This window comes from Syngnathus scovelli, chromosome 6, assembly GCF_024217435.2.
Source record: "Syngnathus scovelli strain Florida chromosome 6, RoL_Ssco_1.2, whole genome shotgun sequence".
Classification (NCBI taxonomy): Eukaryota; Metazoa; Chordata; class Actinopteri; order Syngnathiformes; family Syngnathidae; genus Syngnathus; species Syngnathus scovelli.
This window is the reverse complement of record NC_090852.1, coordinates 6,559,201-6,576,971: the sequence shown is the minus strand read 5'-3', so window position 1 is coordinate 6,576,971 and position 17,771 is coordinate 6,559,201. Positions and strand designations below refer to the sequence as shown.

Below are 17,771 nucleotides of genomic sequence, written 5' to 3'. Positions count from 1 at the left end.
TTGTTTCCTTGTCTACTTGATCTACTTTATAACCGTTTGAAAACTTAAATAGATTTGAATGTATGTCGTTTTATAGTCGCACATCTGTCTGTCTCGGTGTGATTAACAGTTGTTGAGCGAAATATGTCCAGCAGGGAGCAGTACATTTTAGCATCAACACTTTCAGTGACTGCCAAAGCGGAAGTAGAAAGAAGTGTCCGGTCTTCTTCTTGTCACGCGTAGCACGCAGCACATCTGGCGTGAAGATGCGCATCGAAAAGTGTTATTTCTGCTCGGGTCCGGTGTACCCAGGACATGGAGTTATGTTTGTGCGGAATGACTGCAAGGTATGTCACATTTTTGTTCTTCAAAAATCAATTTAGCGTTTGAACGTTCTGTCCGTCGTCTGTGGTGGGCTAATGCTAACGTGTTCACGTGGATGAGAGTGACGGAACATTCTGTTCTAAATTTGAGCGAAAACAAACATAAAAAAGACCGATAAGGAGGACATTGATTTGGACCTGTCTTAATGTAGATTTCTTGTGGGCTGTTAACCTTAGCTCTTGCCACGGTATTGTTTTGATGCTGCCCAGGCACTTAACAAACGGAAGCTACTTGCGTATTGGCATTTCGCGTGGAGTGAGCGCCTCCTAAAGGTTAACTAGTGGAACTTACCCTGACAGCTTAACGTTACTGCAGCAAAATCACACCCAAATAATATCAAAACCATGTAAAAACCATAAGAGTAGCTTCACTATGATATTTATGCTCCTAAAATAAGTGTTTTTTTTCTGACTGTTTCCCCCGCACTCAATTTTAGACCTTCAGATTCTGCAAATCAAAATGCCACAGGAATTTCAAGAAGAAGCGTAACCCCAGAAAGACCAGATGGACCAAAGCATTCCGTAAGGCAACTGGAAAGGAATTGACAGTGGTAAGTTAGTATTAAAAAAATAAATAAAAAATACTGTGTAAGTGTAGTATGATTCTTTCATCATCCATTGTGTGTGTTTTTCAGGATAACTGTTTGGAGTTTGAGAAACGCAGAAATACTCCTGTTAAATATAACCGGGAGATATGGGATAAGACAGGTATGGCACTTTTTTGGGAAGAAAATTTTGAATAACTGACACATTCTTGCTTCATTTTTGCTAGAGCTTTTCTGTTGGATTGGACAAGAATATTTTATCTGTGCCAATTAACATTTGTGTGTCCATTTTACAGTGGAAGCAATAAAGAAGGTGGAAGAAATAAAACGAAAACGGCAGGCCAGATACATCATGAACAGGTGGGCACTTGTTAATTGTCAGACGTTAATGTCATTTATCTGACTTCTCCTTTGTACTTTTCCTATCCAAGTTAAAATGAAATCGAGCATTGCGTGTTCTCTCCACTTTTCAGATTAAAGAAGGGCAAAGAATTGGAAAAGGAAGAGGTCATCAAGGAAGTGAAGAAGAATATTCACCTCATCAAAGCTCCACACGCAGGTACATTTTCAGTTGAAATATTGAAAACTCTTTTGGGATGAATCCCAGATTGACTCGCTGTTGTATTTAGTCAAATTGAGACAAATCTTTTGTTTGTCTTTACAGGAAAACCCAAACAAATGGAGGAGAAAATGATGCAGAAATTACAAGAGGATGTGGAGATGGGAGAAGAGGACATTTAAATGTGCTGGTTTTGTGTGACTACAATTATTTCTACAAAAGAAATGCTTCCTGCCTTGGATTCACTTTTAAGTGCTGTACACTCGCTCTTATGTGTATGCGTTAGTTCATTCTACCCTTTGCATAACATTACCATAACTTAATTGCAGAAAAGACATCAAACGACAGAATAAACACTTTTCATTGTAAAAAAAAAAAGCATTGGTGCTGTTTCATTTGTTTTTGTGTGTTTAACAGTTGTCATGATGATGGTCACATTCTACTACTGCACATATTCTTAAAGGCAGAAATTACAAATGTTTCCACGCATTACAATTCAGTTTTAGACCCCATCACTATGTTGACGTGATGCTAACAATTTTATTTTATTCCACTAGTTCTTATCGGGCAGTTCAATTTAATTAACGGGTCGATAGACAAGATCAAACGATGGACGCTCGGGTTATTGGAGTATCTGGGATCGATTGCGTAACCTTGCAGCCCAGCAGGCGTCAGAGCACATAAGGCGCTTGCTTCTCTTGCTACTGCTGTAGTAAAGGGACACTTCCGCCTACTCAGGGTCCAACGTCTAGCTTTTACAATGAGCACAATGTCCGACGAGGCCGAAGGAACGAAAGCATTGGAAGAACAGGTAATATTTTTGTTTTGGTTAAATAAAATATTTGATCAGGGTATGGTGTTTAGGCCTACGTAGTTGGGCTTTCACGGCTAGTGCAACCAAAGGGATGCTATTGCCAAGTTAGTCAAATCAGTTAGCTGGCAACTTTATATTAAAAAAAAAAAAAAAATACATGTGGAAACAATTTCACCGTGATGCTACGTGTACCACTTGCCATTCATAAATGGTGGTGTCCGTTATTGTTCCAAATGCTGCGTGTCGAATGTGCTTGGCAGGTTAAAACGCATTTCCTCGAAGAAATGTTTGCAATTTTGAAAAGTAATTGCAAACACTTGCCAGAATTGTTGTCGCCTTTAGATCTTTCTGTTATAGATTTTGGTTTGAACTTCTCTTCATTTTACCATCGGTGTAAAAGTTTGACTTTATACTTGGTTTCGACAGGAAATGGATGATACAGTTGTTAGTCCAGAGAAAGCAGAGGCCAAATTGAAAGCCATGTACGGCAGTCTTGGAGCCAAACCCGGAGGATCGGATTTCCTGAGAAAAAGACTTCAGAAAGGGGTTACTATCGCAATTACAGCCCTCTATCTCATTAAATCAACATTTTAAGATCCTTGTTTTTGTTCACACAGCCCAAGTATTTTGATTCTGGAGACTACAACATGGCCCAGGACAAAATAAAGAAAAAGCAGTTGGCTTCAGCCCTGACGGAGGAGTCCGAGATCACCGGCGGTCACATCCCAACGCCTCAGGACCTGCCTCAGAGGAAGACCACCATTGTGACAAGCAAACTGGCTAGCTGAACAGCTTTATTATCATTCCCACCTATAAGTGAAACATTCCTGCTTTCAGATATGTGCCTCAGTTGAATTGTTTAAGGACAAATCCTCATGTGGAGTCATCCTTCTGTTTTATTCATCAAATGTTTTTCCTCATGCTTATATAATAGTCATTCTTTCAAAGTACTCACAGACCGGTTGCATACAATTGTTAATGGGTTTTGTTGACAATGGTCTGCGAAAACTTGAAGCGTGGTCTCCGGATCACCCAACTTCCCAAATGGCCTTAATTGAAGTAAACTGTATTTCTTTAGCAATATTTGATGTCAGATTCGCTTGAGTCATCTTGGAGTTTGACTTGAGTCGGTTTGGATTTTATTGAAGGAAGGTGTGCATGTGCACTCTGTGCCTTTTGTTTTGTAAATAAAATATTTTTTGCACAATATTCCTATTTGTTGATTTATTGGTTGGTTTAGTGATGTTTTTGGGCTGTTGCTGGGCAACATAGGTTTATTAATTCCTCTGGAGTTGAGGTCTGGAGACTGGCTCGGCCACTCCAGATCTTTGAAATGCTTCTTTCATAGGGACCCACTCATTCGACCTCATGTTGGTCTCATCCACATGCATTTTCTTAGGTAAATCAAGGGCAGAACAAACAACTGTTAGTACGTAAAGTGTACCTGAAATTATTGTGAGAACAAGTTAACTGTAAAATTTATTCCAAAATGTATCCTTTCATATTTGGTAAATCAAACCTTATTACAACATTTGACACTTCTGTTTACTTTTTAGACTTTCAGGTCCTATTTTGGCACAATGTTGAGTTTCCCTTTCGGCCACCATGAGGCGCTCTAGTAGCGTTGAAGTGTGCAACGTTGTTAACCTGTGTTTTTAGCCTCAAGCTCAGAATCTGATTCGGAGTCAATAATACTGAATTCCACAGCTCTGACTGCACTTGCGCGAAATCGCGTCTCTACCTCCCCGATAGTGGAATTCATGCATAACGTACAGTACTTTCCTTTGAGTTCAAACTTTAAAATAGTCTAAATTGACCCGTGACCTGACGCAAAACTGCCTACCGTGCACGGTAATCGTTACTTCAAGCTTCTTTGGCCGTAATTGATGAAATTACTTTTTACTGTCTTGCGTTTGAAATAGATACATTTCTACTTCACTGAGGTCACCGTTCCAATCTCGGGTTTAGCCCGCTGCCCGCCCTGCTTCTTTCCATTTCCAAGCACTTTGAAGTGAATGCAAGGTGGAGGCTACCTTGACGGTGAAGTCTGCTGTGCGGCTCGGAAAGAAGTTGTGACAGTTTGGCTTTTAACTTTCACTGCACGTTATGGCAGGTCCGGAGCTTTACACCAAGGTAAGCTTACATTTCTAAATTTATCAGTCAACCATTTTTACTCACCAAGTGTGCTTTGCTCGAAACCCCACGTCTCGTAAACGTATTCGGAGCTATTAAATTCTTCTTGGCTTTATTTTTATCTGTCAGACGCTTAGAATAACTTCTATGGAATGTCTGATCTCATTTCAAGTGGGTAGTTCAGCGAGTCCTCTGTTTACGACAGCAATGGCATGTTTCGAGGTTACGAACGGTGCAAAAAATACTTCGAAAAAAAGTAAAGGGAACACCTTTGGTTAAGCAGCAATCGATTGTGAATCAGTTCCACTTGCTGATGTGTAAATGGAACCAGACTTGAAAATTCAAATGAGAGACGGTTTGTAAGACAATTAATGTGGTGACCACAGACCATTTCCCCTTCCTTATCCTTTCTAGCAGACTTTTTGGGGAGATTTATGTATTTTGCCAGTGCTCTCACCACAAGATGAGGTTTCAATATAATTTTACTGTACGGAGTGTGTATAATTTTGGCGCCTCCTACTAGTAATAACGTAGATATGTTTTGACTGAGGCTACATAACAATTTTCCATAGGAACAAATACTCTTTGCAACTGGAATTAAGGTTGGATGGTTGTGACTTGATTTCTCTTAAACTTGTCCACCAGCATGCCCGTGTATGGCTCCCGGATTCCGTGGAAGTGTGGAAATCAGCAAAGCTACTCAAAGATTATGCTCCTGGCAACCAGACGTTATTTCTCCTGCTGGATGATGGCACTGTAAGTCACGGCCGGAATGAGTGTTTGAAGGAATTTGGGCCGAGTTGGTACATGCAGGTGGGGCAAGTCAAACTGTTTTTAGTTCTGACTTGCCTCTAACTGTGTCTTGTGTTGATATAGGAGGTGGAATATAAACTAGACCCCCGAACAAACAACCTTCCACCTTTGAGGAACCCCAACATCCTGGTGGGGGAAAATGACCTCACGGCTCTTAGCTACCTGAATGAACCGGCCGTCTTACATAACATCAAAGTGCGCTTCATCGACTCCAAGTTGATTTACACGTACTGTGGTAATGAGCGTCATCTTGTTTGACTCACACTATCTGGGTAGACTTTGGAGTCGTGCTCTGACTTCATCTGGATGATGATGATTATTACTGTGCGCTCTCAAAGGAACACACACAAGATTACCGTATTTTCCGGACTATAAGGCGCATTTAAAATGTTCTCAAAAGCCGACGGTGCGCCTTATAGTCCGGTGCGCCTTATATATGGACCAAATTCCGAAATTTAAACTGGCCCGAAGCATTGTGTCATGAAATTAATCATAAGTGGCCCGCTGAAGACTATGAATCATGAATCAAAAAGACTATGGATCATTATTTTGTGATTATAAAGTAATTTGTTGCGTCTGAAGTTGAAATAAAAAAGATAAATTGGAGAATGATTTGATTTGGATTAAAAATCTGACATGATGCATTAATGGTGCACCTTATAGTCCGGTGTGTCATATATAAGTACAAAGTTTTAAAATGGGCCATTCATTGAAAGTGCGCCTTATAGTCCAGAAAATACGGTATTAGAGTTGTACTGTACACGTTTTTGCTTGCTCTACTGAGGTCTTTGTTGCAATCAACAGGCATTGTTCTTGTTGCCGTCAATCCATATGAGAGTCTGCCCATCTATGAAGCCGACATCATCCACGCCTACCGTGGGCAAGACATGGCCGACATGGACCCCCACATATTCGCAGTGGCCGAGGAAGCATACAAGCAGATGGCCAGGTGTTCTTCAAATTGAATCGCTGGACTTTGTATTCGTATTGCTTATGCGTCTCGTATCTTTCTGCAGCGATCAACAGAACCAGTCCATAATTGTTAGCGGTGAGTCAGGAGCCGGCAAAACCGTCTCTGCTAAGTATGCCATGCGTTACTTTGCTACGGTCAGCGGCTCCTCCGGTGAGGCGGATATCGAGGAGAGAGTGTTGGCCTCCAATCCCATCATGGAGGTGATGTTTAACCTCACAGAATACAGATAGAGCTCCAATAAGCGTTATATAAGTGTGTTCTGGTGTCCGGTCGTGAATGTTATTTCATGTGCGATATTACGTTTAGGCTCTTGGGAACGCCAAAACGACGAGGAATGACAACAGCAGTCGCTTCGGGAAGTACATTGAAATCGGGTTCGATAAAAAGCAACGCATCATTGGGGCTCACATGAGGACGTATTTACTGGAAAAATCCAGAGTTGTTTTTCAGGTTCATAAAATGCTCACTTTAGCATGATCAAATCTGTATGTTCTCTTTCTCGTGATGTAAATGTGTGTCTGATTTTCCTTCAGGCTTATGGAGAAAGGAACTATCATATATTTTATCAGCTTTGTGCCTCCTCACATTTACCAGAATTTAAAAGCTTCAAATTAGGTAAACGCATTTTAGAAACATCTTGTCTTGGTTAAGATTCATAAATGGATCCTTAAGAGCTTGTGACTGATTTGTGTACCGCGTCAAGGTGATGCTGATGATTTCCACTACACTAACCAGGGTCACAATCCAGTCATTGATGGAGTGGATGATGTCAAAGATTTAGGCAACACAAGGAGAGCTTTTTCACTATTAGGTGAGTCTTTTCAAAATCAATATTTTCTCAGTCATAATATATTATTATATTTATGTCCACGTTTCCACTGTTCTTTTTAGGAATCGGTGAAAGCCATCAGATGGAAATTTACCAGATTCTGGCAGCTATTCTTCATCTCAGCAATGTGGAGGTGATCAACCATTCAGGGGACAGAAGCAGCATTTCGGTAAACGGAAAAACACGAGAGGGTGGCTGGAGGGTTTATTTTGGTTAGTGTGATACCAAGAGGGCGCCGGTGCTTTGTTTACTTTCAGACAAACGATTTCCATTTGCTGGTGTTCTGTGAGTTGATGGACGTGCCCCGTGGTGAAATGGCCCACTGGCTCTGCCACAGAAAACTCCAAACGACCACGGAAACGTACGTCAAGAGCCTCTCCAAGAGCAATGCGGTCAACGGCCGAGACGCCCTCGCCAAGCACATTTATGCTCGACTCTTCAGCTGGATTGTTGGCTGTATAAATAATGTGCTCAAATCGGCAATTAAGCAACACTCGTTCATTGGCGTTCTGGACATTTATGGGTATGTTCTTATCATCCTTCTCTGTTTTATTTTTGCGATAATATTTGGGCCTTTATTTTGCTTTTTCCATTTTTTCTTTCTCCAGGTTTGAAACATTTGACACCAATAGCTTTGAACAATTTTGTATCAACTATGCCAATGAGAAGCTCCAGCAGCAATTCAACCTGGTATGATTGTTGTTGGTCTACATGCTTTTTTTGGTCATAACGTTGCCATTTATGATTCCAGCATGTCTTCAAACTGGAGCAAGAAGAGTACATGAAAGAAGAGATTCCATGGACACTGATTGATTTCTATGACAACCAGCCATGCATCAATCTCATCGAGGCAAAATTGGGTATCCTGGACCTTCTGGATGAGGAGTGCAAAGTAGGTGGAGATATTTTTTTTCTTGATAGAACCAATTTGGTTAGAATTCACACATCTCAGTTTTTTTTTGTAGGAATGATCCAGATGAAGCTTTATCACAACTTTCACACAGGCTGAGCCTACATGTTGTTTTGAGTAAAAGGCAGTGAGCGAATAGGTCACTGACTTCTTCCTGTTTCCGTAGATGCCGAAAGGTTCTGACAGTACCTGGTGTCAGAAAATGTACAACAACCTGTTGAAGCAGAAGGCTCACTTTGAAAAACCGAGGCTATCAAACAGTGCTTTTATCGTCCACCACTTTGCAGATCAGGTAAAAAAATGCTTCAGTTTAAAAAATAATTTTGTGTCCTTTTTGAAAAGTTCTTTGAATCCTGTCATCCATGCCTTGCCACCGAACAGAAAAACGGAGTCTCCCATCATTAAAAATGTTCCATACACTGCATCATTTCCCTTTGCTGAACAATTATGAAATGGAAATGTGGATGATGACGTTCTCATGAAAAGTGTGTGTGAAAGAGTAAACACATTCACTTTTAATGCCAATGCCAACATTTACTTTTACCACAATATTCGCTTGTACTTTAATTAGCGACACAGTTAGTCAGCGAGCTTTCGCATAATGACTTTTGCTAATTTTTCCCTTTACAACTTTGTGCCCAGGTGGAATACCAGTGTGATGGTTTCTTGGAGAAAAACAAGGACACAGTCAATGAGGAGCAAATATGCGTGTTGCAAAAGAGTAAGGTAAAATGAAAATCATTTGTAACCGCTGCTATGGCGTACAGCACAATAGAGGAATTTCCTTTAACGGTCATTTACAGGAAGTTGTTGTCAGTACCCTTTCAAATTAGAATCCAGCTGCAAATTCTAACTCGATATTATTATGTGCACACACCCTGGAATTGTTGTGCCAGCACTATTGGAGGAAATTGGAGTTTATGTTGTATTGGAAAATCAAAACAATGCCCCCTAGTGGCCACTAATATAAACAACTTCTCAATTTTCTTCTCAGTTTGAATTTTTGCTGAAGCTGTTTGTGGGAAATGACAAGGCAACGAGTTCCACCAACAGACCCGCTAGCAGCACAAAGAGATCGGGTCAGTTGCAGAGAGGTAACAAGAAGACTGTTGGACTGCAGGTGAGGTCAGAAACTGCTGATCGCTACAATTTTAATTTTTACTGCACTTCACTACTGTAACAATAAAAGAAAACTTAAAAAAAAACATCTGATAAAATTTATAATGGATGTCTGTAATGTTTGTGAACCATCTTTCATTTTATTGAATGTTCATCACTTGTGTTAGTTTCGACAGTCTCTACATTTGCTGATGGATACTCTTAATGCAACGACTCCTCACTACGTACGCTGCATTAAACCAAACGACCAAAAAGTGCCGTTCAGGTAAAAGCGAATGTGATGATTTTTACTTGTGTGACTCTCTGGATTGAGTAACATGTGCTATGTGATCAAGCTTGGACCCGTTGAGGGCAGTGCAGCAACTGCGAGCATGCGGCATCCTGGAAACGATCCGAATCTCGGCAGCTGGATTCCCATCCAAGTAGCAGTACTCTTTTAAAATGAAGCCAATGATATTTTGAATGAATAGACCTAAATAATGTTTATGAATGTTGCAGATGGACCTATCAGGAATTTTTCTGTCGTTACTGGGTCCTTATGAAGCAGAAGGATGTGCTTCGTGATGTAAAACAGACGTGCCAAAATCTGCTCAAAAAGCTCATCCAGGTGTGAATTATATATAAAATCACTCTTAATTATGTCTATACTGATGATGCTATATTGTGATTTCCTTCTCAGGACGGGAACCTGTATCAGTTTGGTAAAAACAAGATCTTCTTCAGAGCCGGCCAGGTGGCCTACTTTGAAAAATTACGTGCCGAGCGGCTCCGAAGGGCTTGCGTCAGCATCCAGAAGACCATCCGCTGTTGGCTGGCCCGTAAAAAATACCTGAGGATGAAGCAGTCTGCGGTCACCGTTCAAAGATACGTGCGGGGTCACCAGGCACGCCGGTGAGCAGATCAATTAAAAAACAGCAGAAGGATTAATTTGAAACGAATGACAAATGCTCACCTCTTGCTTTCAGTTATGTTCGTTTTCTGCGGAGAACAAAAGCAGCCGTCGCCATTCAACGTAATGTTCGAATGTGGGCGGCCAGAAGACACTACCAAAAGCTGCGATCTGCATCTATTGTCATTCAATGTTTCTTCAGGGCGTATGCAGCCAGAAAGATGTACTATAAGGTAATATCAGCAAGAAAGTCAAAGTTGTTACCACTGTAAAAACGGGTCTCGCCAAATCTCATTTTTATTTCTTGTCCTCACCATGAACTAATTTCTGTTCCAATAAACAGATTTTGTATGAGGAAAAAGCCTTGGTCATCCAAAAGTGGGTAAAAGGTTGGTTGGCCAGGCAACGTTATCGACGTGCACGGGCACACATCATCCTACTGCAGTGCTGCGTACGTCGTATACTGGCCAAACGGGAATTAAAGAAGCTCAAAGTTGAGGCGCGCTCTGTGGCGCATCTCAAGAATCTCAATGTTGGCATGGAGAACAAAATTATGCAGTTGCAACACAAGCTAGACGAGCAGGTGAGAGAATTGTGTTGCCGGATGTGTTAGATATTATTTGATCGCAGGGCTAGCTTCAAGCAGTGTCGTGGTTTTAATGCCTTGCTCAAAGGCACCTCAGCAGTTCTAATGAAGTGAGCTGTATTGTGTCCTTTTTATGAAACTAATTCATCTCGACGCATGTTGGAATTAGCTTAATTTACCCTCATTAATACAATTAAGTGCATGGAATTATTAGGAATGCGGAAATGGATTGATGTTAGTGTAGTCCACGTTGTGGATGATGACCATGACATGACCAAGACAACTTGCCTTAAGACACATCGTCGCTGGGCGTTGTCAGCGCATCACATGCACACCATGTGCTTGCATTCCCCCGCAGCACAAAGACGTCAGGGAGCTCAGCGAGAGGCTGAATGCCGCGGCCAAGATCCAAGATATGGAGAGAGAGCGACACTGCAAAGAGATAGAAAGTCTTCAGAGGTCCGAGCAGAAGGCCAAAGCCAAGACAGAGAGGCTCCCTTCACTTATGGAGCAGCTCTCCTTTCTTCAGCGGGAGCTGGAGAACACCCGTGGTGAGAAAGAAGTCTTGGAAGAGCAGAACAACATCTACAAGGAGCAGACACAACAGGCGAGCCCCCTCCTTTTTTCATATTTTATTTCTTTACAACTTTATGGATTTGTTCCGGCATTGTTTGTGTCCCTTGAGTTGACTGCGTTGCTGCGATGGCTTTGCTATGATTTTGTTGGATGAAGAAAAGTTGCATGTGTTCATTTATTAACATTTAACCGGGCTTACTACTATGAAAAAAAAAATACTATGACAATTCACAAATTAATTTTATTTTGTAGCTGGCCAATGAAGGTCATGATTTAAACTGTCTTGTGCAACAACAAAAATTTTAGTGACATATTTATTATTGTTACTATTTTTTGGTTTTGTATCTGAGTTTTCGATATTCACGGCTCCATTTGCTGTCAGGTGGTAGAGGAGCTAAACATGAAGAATGGCTTGCTGAATGATGAAAAGGAAAATCTTAACCAGGTCATCCTGGAACAAAAACAACAGTTAACAGGTAAAATGTAAATACAACTTTCATTCTGTTTATAAATGACTAAATTACTAGAAATGTTGTTCTCAGAGGTTAAAAGCCAAGTGGAAAACACTGAAAAACTACAGGAAGAGTTAGCGGAAGAGCGCGCCCGGTACCAAAGCCTGCTGAGTGAACACCTGCACCTACAGGAGCTGCATAAAGACCTGAAGGAGGAACTGCAACGTAGGCTGGTGGGGCAGTTATTTATTTATTTATTTGAATTTATTTATTTGAATTTATTTATTTGAATTTATTTTTATGGGTGTTTTTTTTTTTTTTTAATGGACGAGAATTACTTACCGTATTTGCCGGTGTACAGGTCGACTCGGTGTATAAGTCGACCCCCTAAAATTCGACGGAAATTTACGATTTTATGATATATCCTTTGTATAAGTCGAGCTCAATTGTTGCATTATATTAAACTTCAAAATTCAATATGCGAAATTTATTGACGAAATGTGTTCAAATTCCGGGAGGCCGTGCGCATGCGGCTGTTTATAAGCACCGCGGAGGAGATCGCGGAGCCTCATTCAACTTCCAGCGGCCGGCGAGCTCGCGCACGCCGCCCGGCACCAACGGGAGGCCGGAAATAGCTCCAAGCCGAGCGGATCGGCACTTTATAAGCACCGCGGAGGAGATCGCGGAGCCTCATTCGACTTCCAGCGGCCGGCGAGCTCGCGCACCCGCCCGGCACATCCGGGAGGCCGTGCGCACGCGCCAAGTGGCCGAAAATAGCCCCCGCCGAGCGGATCGGCTGTTTATAAGCACCGCGGAGGAGATCGCTGAGCCTCATTCGACTTCCAGCGGGCCGCGCACTCGCGCACGCCGCCCGGCACATCCGGGAGGCCGTGCGCACGCGCCGAGTGGCCGAAAATAGCCCCCGCCGAGCGGATCGGCTGTTTATAAGCACCGCGGAGGAGATCGCTGAGCCTCATTCGACTTCCAGCGGGCCGCGCACTCGCGCACGCCGCCCGGCACATCCGGGAGGCCGTGCGCACGCGCCGAGTGGCCGAAAATAGCCCCTGCCGAGCGGATCGGCTGTTTATAAGCACCGCGGAGGAGATCGCTGAGCCTCATTCGACTTCCAGCGGGCCGCGCACTCGCGCACGCCGCCCGGTTCAAATTTTCTAAGTGCAACGCACAATGAGATGCATGAGAAACGGCCTTGGTTACCATCACATTTGAAGCGATGAATACGAAGTTAAATTTTATGACTCGGTGTATAAGTCGAGGTCGATTTTTTTCGGTCGATTTTGGATCGAAAAAGGTCGACCAATACACCGGCAAATACGGTAACTTTGTCTAGCTTTTTCCATTGACAGAGTCCATGCAAGAAGACAGAATACACAAGCAACTTGCCTAAATGTAATCCAATAATTGACTCTACTACTGGACAGGACAGCTCAATGGACAAAGTGGTAATGTAGTAAACAAGATAATTTGTTGTCATTATGTAACCCATCATGTTTTTCCATTTTCAGATTAGTCACATCATTCGCAAAGAAACTGGCAGAATTTTTTTTTCAACTCAATGACTGCTCAAAGTGGACGTTGGCCGATGTCTACTTAGGTTGCACTACTGCTTTTTGTGTCATAGGATGAGACCCCCTCCAATGTAGACCTGCCGCTCATTCTCAAGCTCCAGAGAAGAGTGAGAGAACTTGAGCGGGACAAACAATCGCTACAGCGGCACTTAGATGAGAAGGAAGCCCAAGAGGAAGAAGCCAAGGTATGTCCTCAATCCTTTGAGTCGTTCATATATTCTTGATGCTATTTTAATTGTTGGTGAATTTCCGAACAAAGGATGTGGAGGAGGAGCTCACTGTTGGTAGAGCAGAATTGGATTTGGAATCGCTTAAGGTACAACATTGGATGAATATTTATACATTCTTAACAACGGTTAGAAAACTAACTTCATGAATGAAATTATTTTATTCAGCGCCAAGAGCTAGAGTCTGAGAATAAGAAGTTGAAGCAGGACTTGAGTGAACTGCGCAAGTCTTTAACCAGTGAGAACAGCGAAATGCTGCCCCCTGCTGTCGGCTCCACGACATACAACGTGCTGCTGGAGCAACTTGACTCTTCTAACGAGGAGTTGAAATTGCGAAAAGAGGAAGTGCTTCTTCTCCAGTCACACATAGTCCGCCAAGAGGCTATGAAATACAAGGTGACAATGAAATACTACAAATGACATATTAATTATTCCTGCCATTAGTTTTCATCTTGATGTAATCTTTAACTCCCCCCCTCCAGGACTCTGCACTCGGAGAGGGTGTGAATTTAAACCTTAGTGAGGTTCCTTTATTCCAAGATACTGACAGGTAAAAAACAATTCTCCTAGTCTTCATTTAAATGTTACTAAACGCATATCCTGTATGATCTTCACCTGGCAGGCCCACTGACATCCATACGTTGAATGAGGACGGAGAGCTGTGGCTGGCTTACGAAGGCTTAAAGGAGACCAACAGGTTTATTTATTTATTTATTTATTTATTTATTTATTTATTTATTTATTTATTTATTTATGTATTTGTTATTTTTTTATTTCTTTTATTATTATTTTTTTTAATGTATTTATTATTGTTGTTGTTGTTTTTTTATTAATTATGCTGTATAAAAGGCATGGCCAGCTACGGTCCTCATGTATGTCACTTGAAACAAACAGTGTCGATTCAGTTCATGTAACTGGATGTTGTGACTTGAAATCTCAGGGTTCTGGAGTGCCAAATGCAGAAGCTGGAAAGGCAGCACGGTGAGAGGTATGAGAAACTGTTGGAGGAGGTGAACACGCTCAAGCAAGAAAAAGAGCAGCAGCAGAAGCTGTTGGCTCAAACTTTGCTGCTCCCCGAAGATGCTCGTATTGAAGCGGGTCTGGAGCTTGAAATTACTCGGCTCACGCTGGAAAATCTGGTGAGTTTACTCTCGAAAATAGCATACATGCACAATCAGATCCAAATTAAGGGCTCTATTAAAAATATTCAAAAAATAAATAATATAATAAAGTAATAAAATAAACAATCGTAAACTATCATATTATTTCGATCAAGACACGATTAGGTGAGGCTGTCAAAAGTTGTAGCCAGTGATCCAAATATGAAAAGATATAAAAAGTAAACATTATTTAAATATTTGTATTCCTCACCTCTTTTTGTTTTACAATTAGGTGTGTATGGAAGTGGTGCTTGTCCTGTCCCTAATCCAGTATGCCTGCATATTTGCAGGAGCTCATGGAGCAACAGGACAAACAAGACAAGACTATAGTCAATCTGAAAAAAGACCTTCAGCTGTACAAGAGCAGAGTAGAAGAGTTTCAAGGTAATTCCATCAAACTGAATGCCACTGGCTGTTATAGTTCACTCATCAGTTGTGGAATGCTCGTTCAGTTGTATGATTAGCTTTTGTTTATGCAATACTCCCATCCGGCCACAGAGGGCGACATTGCTTTGTGAAATTGTCTATTTTTTTTAATGGCATCTTGTAACTCATTCCTTGGCGTTTGAATGGGGAATTAGCGCCCTCTTGTGGAGACACCCTCAATTCTATGTTCAATTCTATTCTTGATTTTTCTGTCAAGCTCAACAAAGAAAAGCATCCATTTCGACGAATTCTCCTGCCAAAGAAGTGAGCATACCTCGCAAGGAGAGAGAGTATCAGGGAATGTTGGAGTACAAAGAGGGTGAAGAGGGCCGCCTCGTTAAAAGTCTGGTTTTAGGTATGACGAAAGCAATCATGCTTGAGTGACTGACATCGACTTGTGGGAACACCTAAACGTGAGAATGTCAAGCCTGATTGTGTTGCTTGGAATTGTTCTATTCAGACCTGAAGGCCCGTGGCGTCGCTGTCAACTTCCTTCCTGGCCTTCCTGCTTATATCATCTTCATGTGTCTGCGATACGCTGACAGAGTTAACGATGATCAGCGAGTCAGCACGTTGCTCAATTCTGTGCTCTGCAGCGTCAAAGGAGTCATTAAGGTTCAGTATCAAGGAAACAGGTTGTGACGGGGTATGTGACGACAGCGACTGTATGTGTTGTTGTTTTTGTTTCTATAGCGAAGAGGAAAAGATTTTGACGTCTCGTCTTTCTGGTTATCCAACACGAGTCGACTACTTAACTGTCTGAAGCAATATAGTGGAGATGATGTAAGCATGAGTCCATTATGAGACGACTTAAGAACATCTAAAGGACACATTTGATTATTTCTACAAAACTCCTTTTTGCAGACGTTTAAGAAGCACAACACAGCGAAACAGAACGAGCATTGCCTGACCAACTTTGAGCTGACAGAGTATCAGGCTGTTTTTGCCGACCTCGCCGTTCAAATTTACTGTCGGCTTATTGAAAGCATGGAGGACACCCTGCAGCCTCTCATAGGTGACATCAACATGTGTGAATCAAACCAAAGTGGTCCTGACCGTGTTTGTCATTTACAGTTTCTAGCATGTTTGAGCACGAGACAATCCAGGGGGTTCTGGGCTCCAAACCGACAGGTCTGAGGAAAAAGAGCTCGGGTTCCCTAGAGGATGACTCGGTTACAGTGGAAGTCCTCCTGCAGCAAATTGGGCTCTGGCACGCCACCATGATCAAACATGGGATGGACTCTGGCCTCATTAAACAAGTGGTCCGGCAGCAGTTCTACATGATATGTGCTGTCACTCTGAACCACCTGCTGCTCAGGAAGGACATGTGCTCATGGAGCAAAGGGCTTCAGATCAGGTAGTGGCCACCTGCTTTTATCTGGTGACTTTTGCAATGAATTAGTTTTCAATTAATGTCTGACTTTTTAAACGCAGTCGCACACACCCTGACCTGTTTGCGTGCTTCCTTTGTGGTCAGGTACAATGTGTGGCAGTTGGAGGAGTGGCTGGCGGAGAGACAGCTGGCCGACTGCGGTGCCAAAGAAATGTTGGAGCCTCTCGTACAGGCCGCACAGCTGCTGCAGGTCAACAAGAAGACTGAGGCAGACGCTCAGGCAATCTGCAACATGTGCACGGGCCTCACCACTGCACAGGTTCATCATCAGTTCATGTTTTACATGTCACATGTGATTTTTGTTTTGATCACGTGCTCTCCATCGTAGATTGTTAAAGTGTTGACGCTCTACACGCCAGTGATTGAGTTTGAAGAGCGCGTGACAACCACATTCATTGCAACCATTAGAGTGAGTTGTTATGATGGGCGAACATGTGCAAGAGTGCAGTGCTCTTTTACAGTCCTCAAATTATTAACTTGTTCCATTTTGGCCCTTATAGGACATCTTGAAAGACAGAGAGGAATCGTCCACACTGATGATGGATGCCAAGAAAGTTTTTTCTGTCACACTTTCCTTCTCGCCCTCCACTGTGGCGTTGGAGACCATTCAGATCCCTATTAGCTTAAAGCTGGACTTCCTCAACCGCATCTAAAAACAGCTTTTGACAGACACAGTATTTGCTGTGGTTTTCATCATAGTTTGTATCTAACTTTTGTATTCACGTGACAATAAAATAAATAATATAAACATATAGAAAGGCTATAGAGTTTAATATAAAAACACTATTTTTGGAAATGCAGGGGACTTAAAAGTATATGTTTAGTGGAGCAAGAGGAATAATATAATAAACTATGGATGTATAATTTTGTAAAGGAAGGAAAGTGAAATATAATTGAAATGTTGAATATGACACAATTGTTCAATACATTAAAAAATATATATTTTTATGAGAGTCTTGACATTCTGATGATTTGTTCTCATGTGGTGTTATTTTTGTCTGTAATTACAAACATAACTTTAAAAGTCATAAAATCCACTCGTTTTCATCCAGGAAATGAACACAATGAATGTAATCAGACAGGTCTGTGCACTCATCTGCTCGTCTGCTGCCAGACATGAAAAAAATTGAAAAACTTAAAACCAAAATTGCTGGAGTTTTTATTTTGAAGCATATTTAACACGCTGAAGTTATCCTGGACACTGCAACAGAAAACAAACTTAGCACTGTATCGTCAAGTGGAGTGTTTTTTTTTTTCTCTCGTGTGAATTGAGATGAATAAATTACGTGAACGCTTCCTGTTACTAACTGTAAATCTCCCAAGGAACTTTATTGAATTTGCATCCGGATTCTTGCGCTTTGGATCCTTAAACAAACGAGCACTGCGTCACAAAACAGGTGGGCGGAGTTTCCTGTCATA

General features: G+C 41.8%; 3 protein-coding genes and 1 long non-coding RNA gene across 6 annotated transcripts; 3 read left to right on the top strand and 1 right to left on the bottom strand.

The window, feature by feature from the left end:
- Positions 1 to 157: 157 nt before the first annotated feature.
- Positions 158 to 1,844, top strand: rsl24d1 (ribosomal L24 domain containing 1). The gene is made up of 6 exons (XM_049722170.1): positions 158 to 326; positions 800 to 913; positions 998 to 1,070; positions 1,204 to 1,267; positions 1,381 to 1,466; positions 1,572 to 1,844. Exons 1-6 carry the CDS (start codon positions 246 to 248, stop codon positions 1,646 to 1,648), a joined length of 495 nt encoding a protein of 164 aa, XP_049578127.1. The 5' UTR covers positions 158 to 245; the 3' UTR covers positions 1,649 to 1,844.
- Positions 1,845 to 2,111: 267 nt separating this feature from the next.
- LOC137840398 (cAMP-regulated phosphoprotein 19-A-like) lies at positions 2,112 to 3,489 on the top strand. The gene is made up of 3 exons (XM_068651198.1): positions 2,112 to 2,277; positions 2,707 to 2,826; positions 2,898 to 3,489. Exons 1-3 carry the CDS (start codon positions 2,227 to 2,229, stop codon positions 3,066 to 3,068), a joined length of 342 nt encoding a protein of 113 aa, XP_068507299.1. The 5' UTR covers positions 2,112 to 2,226; the 3' UTR covers positions 3,069 to 3,489.
- Positions 2,920 to 4,640, bottom strand: LOC125970166 (uncharacterized). The gene is made up of 2 exons (XR_007482027.2): positions 4,459 to 4,640; positions 2,920 to 3,674 (listed from the first exon to the last, which is right to left on the bottom strand). It is a non-coding gene; the product is annotated as an uncharacterized lncRNA (long non-coding RNA).
- On the top strand, positions 3,929 to 17,300 carry LOC125970076 (unconventional myosin-Va). Of its 3 annotated transcripts, XM_049722029.2 has the most exons (40): positions 3,929 to 4,413; positions 5,059 to 5,169; positions 5,290 to 5,461; positions 6,031 to 6,175; positions 6,243 to 6,399; positions 6,506 to 6,649; positions 6,733 to 6,814; positions 6,903 to 7,010; positions 7,091 to 7,197; positions 7,286 to 7,551; positions 7,637 to 7,718; positions 7,780 to 7,920; positions 8,105 to 8,230; positions 8,581 to 8,664; positions 8,933 to 9,058; positions 9,225 to 9,322; positions 9,393 to 9,479; positions 9,556 to 9,664; positions 9,737 to 9,948; positions 10,023 to 10,179; positions 10,290 to 10,529; positions 10,891 to 11,139; positions 11,491 to 11,584; positions 11,651 to 11,793; positions 12,925 to 13,020; positions 13,200 to 13,331; positions 13,406 to 13,462; positions 13,542 to 13,769; positions 13,856 to 13,923; positions 13,996 to 14,070; positions 14,314 to 14,512; positions 14,824 to 14,917; positions 15,177 to 15,314; positions 15,420 to 15,574; positions 15,653 to 15,742; positions 15,824 to 15,974; positions 16,034 to 16,316; positions 16,437 to 16,611; positions 16,681 to 16,761; positions 16,853 to 17,300. In XM_049722029.2, the coding sequence occupies exons 1-40, from the start codon at positions 4,387 to 4,389 to the stop codon at positions 17,003 to 17,005; spliced, it is 5,442 nt and encodes a 1,813-aa protein (XP_049577986.1). In that variant the 5' UTR covers positions 3,929 to 4,386; the 3' UTR covers positions 17,006 to 17,300. The 3 variants fall into 3 exon arrangements, with proteins under 3 accessions (XP_049577986.1, XP_068507297.1, XP_068507298.1); XM_068651196.1 differs by lacking the exon at positions 12,925 to 13,020 and having other exon boundaries at positions 3,930 to 4,413; XM_068651197.1 differs by lacking the exons at positions 3,929 to 4,413; positions 5,059 to 5,169; positions 5,290 to 5,461; ... (1 more) ...; positions 6,243 to 6,399; positions 6,506 to 6,649 and having other exon boundaries at positions 6,796 to 6,814; positions 6,935 to 7,010.
- The last annotated feature ends 471 nt before the right edge of the window (positions 17,301 to 17,771 follow it).

Excerpts from the sequence above, each read along its gene's own strand:
- LOC137840398 (XM_068651198.1), top strand. The coding sequence starts at position 2,227 with ATGAGCACAATGTCCGACGAGGCCGAAGGAACGAAAGCATTGGAAGAA. Across the intron at positions 2,278-2,706 it reads CGAAAGCATTGGAAGAACAG|GAAATGGATGATACAGTTGT; the intron begins GTAATATTTTTG and ends TGGTTTCGACAG. Across the intron at positions 2,827-2,897 it reads GAAAAAGACTTCAGAAAGGG|CCCAAGTATTTTGATTCTGG; the intron begins GTTACTATCGCA and ends TTGTTCACACAG.
- rsl24d1 (XM_049722170.1), top strand. The coding sequence starts at position 246 with ATGCGCATCGAAAAGTGTTATTTCTGCTCGGGTCCGGTGTACCCAGGA. Across the intron at positions 327-799 it reads TTGTGCGGAATGACTGCAAG|ACCTTCAGATTCTGCAAATC; the intron begins GTATGTCACATT and ends ACTCAATTTTAG. Across the intron at positions 1,467-1,571 it reads CATCAAAGCTCCACACGCAG|GAAAACCCAAACAAATGGAG; the intron begins GTACATTTTCAG and ends TTGTCTTTACAG.
- LOC125970076 (XM_049722029.2), top strand. The coding sequence starts at position 4,387 with ATGGCAGGTCCGGAGCTTTACACCAAG. Across the intron at positions 7,552-7,636 it reads GGCGTTCTGGACATTTATGG|GTTTGAAACATTTGACACCA; the intron begins GTATGTTCTTAT and ends TTCTTTCTCCAG. Across the intron at positions 15,743-15,823 it reads AGCAATATAGTGGAGATGAT|ACGTTTAAGAAGCACAACAC; the intron begins GTAAGCATGAGT and ends TCCTTTTTGCAG.